The sequence below is a fragment of the Crotalus tigris genome, unplaced genomic scaffold (assembly GCF_016545835.1).
Source record: "Crotalus tigris isolate CLP2741 ecotype Arizona unplaced genomic scaffold, ASM1654583v1 scf7180000018965.556698, whole genome shotgun sequence".
Lineage (NCBI taxonomy): Eukaryota > Metazoa > Chordata > Lepidosauria > Squamata > Viperidae > Crotalus > Crotalus tigris.
Window position 1 is genome coordinate 55,078 of NW_024097301.1, and position 10,481 is coordinate 65,558.

At 44.5% G+C, this 10,481-nt stretch overlaps 1 protein-coding gene across 4 annotated transcripts in view; it reads left to right on the plus strand.

Annotated features, from left to right (window-relative positions):
• Window positions 1-6,682, plus strand: part of SMARCB1 (SWI/SNF related, matrix associated, actin dependent regulator of chromatin, subfamily b, member 1) — a 59,917-nt gene extending 53,235 nt beyond the window's left edge. For 2 of the 4 annotated variants that reach the window (XM_039357907.1, XM_039357906.1), the window contains 4 exons: window positions 4,687-4,877; window positions 5,147-5,182; window positions 5,278-5,409; window positions 5,990-6,682. In XM_039357907.1, the coding sequence (XP_039213841.1) occupies window positions 4,687-4,877; window positions 5,147-5,182; window positions 5,278-5,409; window positions 5,990-6,029 (399 nt within the window). In that variant the 3' untranslated portion in view covers window positions 6,030-6,682. The remainder of the gene's footprint in view (window positions 1-4,686; window positions 4,878-5,146; window positions 5,183-5,277; window positions 5,410-5,989) is intronic. The other 2 variants (XM_039357909.1, XM_039357908.1) reach the window with 1 other exon arrangement.
• Window positions 6,683-10,481: the final 3,799 nt, after the last annotated feature.

The window sequence follows — 10,481 nt, forward strand, 5'->3', positions numbered from 1 at the left end:
TGAGCACAACCAAACAGAACACTCCCCCAGCCAATCAGAGCACAGCCAACCCCCCAGCCAATCAGAGCACAGCCAACCCCCCAGCCAATCAGAGCACAGCCAAGCCCCTAACCAATCAGAACACACCTCCACCCAATCAGAACACAGCCAAGCTCCCACCCAATCAGTTCATACCCCCACTGGCAGTTAAAAGGAAGAAACAGCTAAGACCACACATTGCTCCTCGAAGCACGAAGCTGAAAACACCAGCCTGAAGATGATGAATGGGACTTCGTCGAAACGTCGCCCTATATATATATATATATATTATATAATATATATATATATATATATATATATATATATATATATATATATATATATATATATATATATATATATATATATATATATTATTAAGAATATTAAAAGGAAAACGGTGATTCCTGGGTAGACTCATATTAAACAATAAAACATACGAACACCAGGAAGTTATAAAAATATAAAAAGTTTTAATAAAACCAGAATAAAACCAAGCTTTCGCTGGCATCTGCCAGCATCATCAGGGTAGTCTCCAGTCGATGGGAGAAGCTATTTATAAATGTGGAGTTCTTTGCGCCCGGCTTCTTGACCTCGTCATGGGTCCCAGCCAATCCACCTGCGTTTTGATCGTAGTTTCTGTGTTGCAAGCTGTAATTTCCTCACTTTCCTTACTTGTGCTGGTACCGCAGCTCTTCCTCCCTTCTTTGCATAACTGTAAGTCGGGGGGACTCCTTAATTCCACATAATTAGATGTGCACTGTCTGTGTTTATGTTGTTTATTCTCCTCATCTTCCTTCTTAGTACTCCCTATTTCTCTTCTCCTCCCCCTGTTTCTCTGTTTACGATCCTCTTTCAAAACTATATCCTCATTGTTTGTCTCTGTAGCCCAAGATTCCATTGTGTTTACATCATCCTGTTTCCCGATCCTTCATATCACTTTACTTTAACTTCTCCTATCGACTGGAGACTACCCTGATGATATATACACACACACACGCACACACACACACGCACACACACACATACACACTCTGTGTGTGTGTGTGTGTGTGTGTGTGTGTTAACAATTACACTAAAAATATGATCCCTCGGTATATCCATATTTAAAACCAAACAAATGTGAGCACCAGGGAGTGCTAAAAAATTTAATAAAATTTAGTAAAGTGTCAATAAAATTACAATAAAACCAATAAAACGCCTAGCTTTTGTCAGCAACTGCTGACATCATCAGGGCTCAAAATGCCGGTCAGTAGGAGAGTCCTCTTTATAGATTGGCCAGAGTCTGCACCCGGCTCCTAGATCTTGTCATTGGGCCTGATGGAATAGGCTGTTTCCTAGTTGCCGGTTTCTTATTAGCAATAATTGCTTTCTTGCGTTTCTTGCTTGTGTAACTGTCATTGGGTGTTTTCTCTTTGCCAAATTCGGGGTTTGATGGAACCTCCCCCCTCTTTTTTTGCTTTATTGCCACACCCACTTTGTTTAGTTGCACACCTCCATCCCCCCCTTCCCCACTCCGTTCTGATTGCTCCGTTGCAATGCACTGTCTCTTATTTTCTTTCTGTTTTCCCCAATCATGGTCTCTGCAGAAGTTATTCAAGTTAATTGCTAACACACCCCCTGTTTCCTCCTTGCTCCTTGCTTGCACGGTGCCGCCTTGAGGGTTCTTCCGTGTTGCCTGTTGATACGGGCAGATCAGCATTGCAAGGTGGGGTGGGCGGGTCGTATTCACCAAACATGCTAATGAGGCTGTTTCTCCCCTTTTCGAGTACGATCTGGTAGTTGTTGCTCCCAGGCATCTCCTCTCTTTATCTCCGATCTTTATACATTCCATCCTAGTTTTAACTAACTTGCCCTGGATGTTCTCTATACGGCAATCAGGAGCATCAGTCTTCACTACTCTTTCCCCTCCACTCTTGGTGTTCCTCCCCTGTGCATCTTCATCGGGGTCACTCCACACTTCCTGTTGGCGCATTCGGGTTGGTACTGCTGAACGGGGTGATCGAGTTGTTACAGGCAGTGGGGCTGGAGAGGCTACCCTTTCCCCTCCCAAATACGGTAGGTAATTCAGTGCCCCCGCCAAGGGTATTTTAAAATGGACCTCTTATCAGGCGATGCTCTCCCCTCCGGATATCCTGGGGTGTGTGTGCAAACCCTTAGTCCACACGTTAATGCTCCTGTGTCTCTCGACGCTCCTTCAGATGCTCGGAGATGTCTGACCGTTTTGGGAGGGGGGGAGGTCTCAATCGTTGTTTGCGTTCCGTCTGGATACTCCCGGGCTGTGGATGGTAAGAGGGGGAAGTCTTCTCTACAATCCTCTCCGTTGATATATTCGGTGTTTCCTTAGGCTGTCTCCAGTGGGGTGGGGGATTACCCATGCTCCAAGGTCTCAACGTTAGTACTTCACTTACAGTACTAGATAGTTCCTTCTTGCTTACATCCACGTAACCACCCACCTCCCCTTTCTCTTTGGTTCTTAAGTCATGAAAGCATCGTTTGTTTCCCGAAATTGAAGTCTCCTACACTCTGTCAAGATGTTTCTTCTTCCTGTATTCCTCGGAGCATTTCTCTCTTTCCCTCCCCCAGCGCACATTATGCTCATTTGCGTTTGTGTTATCACGATATTCCATGCTGGGGATTCCACCTCGACCCTCGTTTTTCAGTTCACTTATTGTTACTACTCCCCCAGCACCCTCACGCTCTTTGCTGTTGATCTCATCTATACTTCTATTCCCCCCCACTGCTCCTAACGTATCGTCTGACTGAGTACAAAGTCCGCCTTGTTTCACTAAAACAGATATTCTCTGAGACGTTTGTTTTAATTGGATATCTGCGTTGTTTGGCGACCCCCGTGAAATGGTCGTTCGACCCCAAATGGGGTCCCGACCCACAGGTTGAGAACCACTGATCTAGTGCTTTTCTAACTATTGGCCAGGTGTTTTGTAATTGTTCCATCCATTCTTTCAGTGATGGGATCGCAGGTTCGTTTGGGGTTAGTTCTGGCATGGGGTTGAAACTTTGACCGGTAGCTATTTGAAAAGGAGTGTAACCTGTGCTGGAGTGGACTGCATTATTGTAGGCAACTTCTGCGAAAGGGAGTAGGTCTGTCCAATCAGACTGCTGGAAATTAAGAAAGCATCTTAAATATTGCTCAAGTACTGAGTTTGAATGTTTCGCTTGTCCATTTCCTTGCGGGTGATGGCTAGATGTCAGTCCCTGAGTGGTCCCTAAAAGGGATAAAAATTCCCATTCAAGATTTTAAGTGTTCCCAAGAGCCCCCACCACACCATCCTTCCAGCGACAATCCCAGGTGTCACATTTCCACCCTCTTCTCCTCTTGACCAGCAGAAGGGAGACTTCAGGGAGTAGTAGATGAAAGCTGATGGGCCTTATTGTTACGGTCAGTCCTCTGGGTGAGATCCACATTCAGTCCCTTTGAAGTTTTAATGAAGGAAGTGAGAGCCATAAAACCCCTTTGCTCATCCCCCTTACCCTTCGTAGTATGACAGAATCCAGAGAGGGTAGAAATGGGGTTTTCCATAGTCGGTAACTAGAAATGAAATATAATTGGATTCTGACACCGGGGAGGGGGGGGGGAGAAAATATGGTGTAAAGAAGGAAAAGGAAAGAAAAACATACCAACTTCCAATTAGCACAGTAGAAGATAACATTACAACCTCAACTTTTTATTTTTACACAACAGTATATACTAGCCATTTCTATAGCAACAAGCCTACCTAATTAGCAAAAACAAAATCAAAGTTTCATTTTTTCCCCATTGCAAGTACAAAATCTGAAAGCAATTTCCAAATAGAAACAAAATTAAGTATATATTCTCTTCTTTGGATAAAGTCAGTTTAACCATCTCTGCTTCTCCTTGCTTTGGGAAATAGTATATGCTTCTGTTTACTCATTAATCTTTATCAATTGTCATAATTTATATTAAAAGAATTCCCTACATTAATTCAAATTTTTAACCCTAAAGGGAGAAAACACCTTTTCTAGTTTTTGATATTTTATAAACTTTATAAATTACTCAAATACATACAAAGGAAGAAAAGAAACTCCTTCATTAATGTTGTCATTAATGTGGTGGTCTTTATATTTAATCTGAGTTTCATTTTTTTAGTATGCTTCTCAATTTTCATTACCAAGGTCTGCAGATCAGTTGGATTTTCAGCTGCTACTTTTGCTTTATAAGCAGTATAAATTGTATTTTAATATGTTAACTGCTATCTTTTATAATTACATTTTGCTATGTTTGGCTAAAAGACCTTCAATGAGTTTTCTTTAGATTATAATTGTAAGATATCCTGAAAGATGAGAATATATGCATTTTTATAGGAATAAGCAAGTTCTATGAAGAAGATTCTGATGCGACATCAAGCAAGAGTAGTTGTCTTGCATGATACCTCCAGGTACCTCTGGACGGTTCCATTTCTTTGCTGGGGTTTCTTTTCTGCCCACCCCAATATGTCCTGAAACAGGTGGAGCATAGAATCTGTTGTTCTCCAAAGGAAGGTAGCCAGCAGGCATGGAGGCAGGCATGGAGGTTCAGTCTGTAGCACTCTGAATCAACTTATTTTGATTCCATAGGAGAGGGATGGCTAGATAAGTTTGACTGGCATATAAAAAATGGAAGACTTCACCTGTGTCTTCTGCTTCTAGCTCAACATTCATGTGGGGAACATTTCCTTGGTGGACCAGTTTGAGTGGGATATGTCTGAGAAGGAGAATTCCCCTGAGAAGTTTGCCCTGAAGCTGTGCTCAGAGCTTGGACTGGGTGGTGAGTTCGTCACCACCATCGCTTACAGTATCCGGGGGCAGCTGAGCTGGCATCAGAAGACATACGCCTTCAGGTATTTATGCTCTGATCCTGTCCCCAAGTGGGGGGATCTGAAGGATGGATGATTTGTGGACCACCAGGTATTGCTGAATATTTCCTTTGGCTGTGCTGCTCAGGACTGTTGGGAGTAGACGTTCTGAGAGGCACAGCTTTCCTACTCCTACCACGTGGAGTTCAGCTGTTGTGACTGCTAGAGGCTGTAATGCAGCATCTCTGCTTCCTTGCACCTGGGAGTCCAAGTGTCTTTCACAATCTGAAGCCAACTTGTCTGCTTAACTTCAGATCCAATTCCTCTGGATGTGGCAGTCCATATAGGATGTGAGTCAGAATAAAAGGATGTGACCCCATACTCCAAGGTTTGGAGCTCAGGATTTGATTATCCCTGATTCTTCTCTCTCATGTCATCATGTTAGTGAGAACCCCCTGCCAACTGTGGAGATTGCCATTCGTAACACTGGCGATGCCGACCAGTGGTGCCCTCTGCTTGAAACCCTCACGGATGCAGAGATGGAGAAGAAGATCCGAGACCAAGACCGGAACACAAGGTACTGCCTGCCTTGTGGAATTATTTATTTTTTCTGCATGAGGTCAAATGTATTTCTCCTAAAGTAGCCCCACCGCGAGATAAATGGCAAATAAAATGAACAAATACAAGTGAAAAACTTTCTGTCTTCCCAGTTGTTTCATAGATTTTAAAATTAGAATTAGCTAGTTCTGATGATCAGAAGAAGGGTTAAGAGAAAGGTTCCCAGAGTCTTCAGATAAAGTTTTGGATGGTTCATGGATCACCAAACAATGTATGAAAATAATGTAATAAATATACTTTAATTAATAGTTCTAACAATAACAACAACAACAATGGATTGTCCCATTGATCCTTTGGGGTCAGTAATGACCATTTTGAGGAACCCTGGCTAATTGTGCCCCTCTGGTTTGCAGGGAGCTTTCCTTAAGAAATGTTCTTGTGCCATGGATTGTGCTGAATTCCATGTACCGAAATAGGAATGATGGTTCATTCTCCATGCACAGGAGTTATTCCTGTCTTCTCTTCCAGCCTGTTTCCCAGTTTAAGCTGAAATTGTGCCAAGAATCTGCTACTGACAAGTCTTATTTTCTTCTCTGCAGGCGCATGAGGCGTTTAGCCAACACAGCTCCAGCCTGGTAACCTCTGCAGAGGACCATCGGCCACTAGACTGATGCTGTGAAGGACTGGTTTCCTGCTTGAGGCCTGCAGCCCTCCCTGGACCAGCTGGGCAAGCCAGGGGTCCCTTCTTTCCCCAGTCTCTACCTCTGGGGGTCCAGTAAAGACAAATTGTGGCAGCTGTCTGAAGCTTCTTTATCCCACGCCCAAACAACTTTTTAAATAAATAATCATTTGATTTCCATCAAGTGGAAGATGCATTTCCAGATTCCTTTGTCCCCAAATGTATACTAATTATTTTCCCTTTTTTCTCTGTCCGTGTGCTTAGCAGTTGTTTTTTCTTTGTGATATTTGGGGAGGGGGTGGGTGGGAGAATAACTAAGCCACAATGTGGTGCATTTAGTTTTGGTGTAGCTTGTTGTATGATCTCAGCTCATTTCTTTAGTAAACATTGGTTAAGCAAACCAGTATGATCTAGGAACTCAGTTAATGGCTTGTTTTAGAAGTATGTTTCTTCCACTGTTGCCTGTCCGTATGACAGTTACTCTGACGTGCTTAAGTTAACAAAATGACCTTCCTGATGTTTCTATTCTGGCTGCACATGAGTCTCTTTTAAGCAACACCTGTTACTTCTCCTGATTATATTTTAATAAAAATTTCCAGTCTGACATAACAAATATTGAAATACTATGGGAATATTTTAGAAGCTTTATAATGCTGGATTACAAAGGTTTATATTTTTATATTATAAATATAATATATTTATAAACTGTGCTGTGGACAGCCTATCTGGATTTTAGCAAAGCGTTTAATACAGTTGCACATAACAAACTCATGAAAAGTTTTACAGGCTGTGGCTTAACCACTGGGTGGTTCAGTGGGTAGAGAATTGGCTCAAGGATAGAGCCCAGGGTATGATTGCTAATGGGCCACTGTCTGAGATCTGTCACAAGCAGCCTACTCCCAAGCTCAATTCTAGGTCCCCTTCTGCTCAGCATTTAAGTGATATGATAGAAAGGTTGCTAGGTAAGATTTGTCTTTTTGCTGATGACACAAAAATGTGTAATAGAGTTGATGTTCCTGGGGATGTTCGTAACATGGAAAATGATTTGGCATGGTTGGAAAATTGGTCAAAATATAGACTACAGTTTTAAATGTAAAATCATGCACTTGAGGGAAAAGAATTCTCTGGCAGGGTACAGTATTGGGGGTCCAGTGTTGAACAGCAGAAAAAAAAAGATGTAGTTGTGTTCATAGCAGATGATTGCAAAATGAGGAAACAGCGTGGCCAGGTAGCTGTGAAGGCAAACAAAATTCTGGGATGCACCACTAGAAGGATCACCAGCAGGAAAAAGAGGTCCTAAAAGAGCTTTAGTCAGACCCCATTTGGAAAACATCCAGAGAGATTGGAGGAACTGAATATGTGTAGCTTGGAAGACAGAAGGGAAAGGGAGAGAGGACATGATTTAAACCTTTAAACATATTAAGGATGTGAATAAGGTTCTAGAACAGACTTCCCCAACCTTTCCAGCCATGGCCCGGGGGTTGGGGACCCCTGTTCTAGAAGGCAGTATTTTCAATATTAAGCAAAACTGTCAGAATCCAATTATATTTCATTTGTAGCTACCTACTCTGGAAAAAAATCCATTTCTGGATTCTGTCATACTACGAAAGGGGAGGAGAAAGCAAGGGGGGTTTTATGACTCTCACTTCCTTCACTTAAACTACAAAGGACTGGATGTTGATTCTCATCAAGAAGACTGACCATAACAATGTGGCCATCGCCTTTCATCTACTCTCTCTCTGAAGTCTCCCTTTTGCTGGCAGTGAGGGAAAAGGGGTGGAACAAAGTAATGCCTGGGATCTGGGAAAAGAGAGGATGAGTGATCATTGCCCGGAAGGACTGTGGGGTGGGGGCTGCTTGGGAAAACTTAAAACATTGAATGGGAGGGGTTGGTCCCTCAGATCCTGTCTAGAACGTCTGCAATTATTGTCTCTTAATAAAGATGCCTGTTGGAAGAAATATTCCAAGAGTTCTGTCTACATTAGACAGGATCTGCAAAATTAGTCCACCTGGAAGGGAGAACCTTGTCGGAGGACTTGGCAAAAATTACCATGTCAGACGATGGAGCAGGGAAGGGAGAAAACCCCCGGAGAGGGAGCCACTGCCCCAACTGAAAACCTGCTAGATGTCGGGATCTGAGAGGTCAGATTCCTCAGAAGAAGAGGTGGTGGAGACACGTAACCACAAACCTCGGTGGTCAACGGGCGTTGGAAAGGCGAGTGGGAAAAGAAATCAAGGTGACCCTGAGACGGAGGGTCAACCAACCAGAATGGAAGCAGGAGATGGGGAAATCCCTGTATGCAAGCGAAGAGGAAGGGAGCTGGGCACCGCACTCGAGCTGGATCCTAGAGAAAGCTATCGACCTGATGAAGAGAACCTCAGCTCCCTAGGAGAGGAGAATTCTGCCCCAGGGATGTCTGCTGATCCAGTAGTCCCCATTCCCCACCAACCTGCAGATGGCAATCTGGATGGAAGACAATACCACTGACAATGAAGGCACCGATTCATTCAAAGACTCCCGCCGCTGGACGTGAGATTCAAGGGGGAGTTGACATGCTTGGGGTTTTTCCTAATCCAACTCCCCAGCGTCAAAGCCTGTATCCGGATCGTGCAATCTGCTCTGGACCGGCCGGCCACAGATTGGGTGGTGAACTTGCACGACTTCAATGCCCCAGAGCTCAATGACTTCAACCGTTTCATGTCCTCTCCGAGAAGGCGATTTGAGGACCCCCTGGCTGATCGCAAAGCCTGCGAAAGGATAAAAACAATGAGGCAAGGCAAATGCCTGGTAGCCGAATATACAGAAGAATTCTGGGCCATTGTCAGCAAACTGAACTGGCTAGAAGACATCCTCCTTAGCTATTTCAAAGATGGACTAAACTACAACCTATATGACGCTTGCCTGCCCCGAGGGGACCCACACCAACTTGACGATGGTATGTCCTGGCAGAGGAAGAAGAGATCAGCCTACTGAAGAGACACCGCCGAGGAAAACAATGGAGCCGCTCACCGCCTGAGTCAACACGTGAACCAGTGAAACCATTGGCTATGGCCAAAAGGCAAACTGTTTCAAGTGCGGGAGAGAGAGGCATCGGGCTGTAGAATGCCGCTCGAAAGCCCTCCAGCACAACTCAAATAGATCACCAGCCAGCAAATCTGGGAAGTCTCCAGCTAAGCCAAAAGAACCTGCCGATCGTGGGGAAAGAACTCCAGCCTACACTGCAGGGGCAGTGGACGCCTCAGACAGCTCAGAGGGTGAACCCCCAGTAAGTGGACCCCTCCTCAAGACAGTGACTATATTAATTCCCCCCATGCCCGAAGCTATCAAGGTGAAATCACTCTGGCTGCATCTGCTGCCTCATTAGCTCGACGCTAGTGGGAAACCTAGACATTCCGTCAAGGAGACTGGAACAACCAATCTCATTTGGCCAGTTAGATGGGTCCATAGCAGGGGGGTTGTCAGCTACCCTAACCACTTTACCAATCCACCTCTCCCTGGGCAAACATGAGGAAGACATAACGTTTGTAGTGACCCCAGGCATGGAATGCCCAATGATCCTAGGGATGGAATGGTTAAAGAAATGGAACCCCTGGGTGAATTGGAGGATGGCAAAAATCAATTTCCTGAAAGGGGATCTACCAAAATTAAGAAAGGAAAAAGCATCCATGGGAGAGGAAAAGGGGCTACCAGAAATACCAGAGGAATACAGAGATTTTGCTGAAGTGTTCAGCGAGGAGAGGGCGGATGAGCTCCCCCACCCCCACCGACCCACGGACTGTGCCACTGAATTCAAGCCTGGGGCAAAACTCCCAAAGCCAAGATTATACTCCATGAGCCCAAAGGAGGAGGAAATGGAAAAATTCAGTCAGAGTGGTTTTAAAGAAACTGCGAGCCGCCCACCTATATGCCAAACTCTCGAAATGCGAATTCCACCAGGAAAGGATAGACTACCTAGGTTATCGCATATCCCCACAGGGCATTGAAATGGACCCAGAGAAGTCAGAGCAGTGTTAGAATGGGCACCACCCCGCACAAGAAAGCAACTGCAAAGTTTCCTGGGCTTCGCAAACTTTTATCGCCAATTCATCCCCTCATTTGCCCAGATAGCCCTGCCTCTCACGAATGTACTAAAAATGAAGGGAGCATCCTCAGTAAAACCTAGCCAGCCACTAACATGGACAATGGAATGCCAAGCAGTGTTTGAGAGATTGAAGAGACTCTTTTCTGCCGAACCAGTACTGAGGCACCCAGACATGGATAAGCCCTTCGTAATATAGGCGGATGCAAGTGATGTGGCAGTGGGAGCTGTACTATTACAAGAAAACGATGAAGGGGTATTGCAACCCTGTGCGTATACATCCAAGAAACTCACTGAAACGGAACAGCGCTGGCCTGTGTGGGAGAAAGAGGC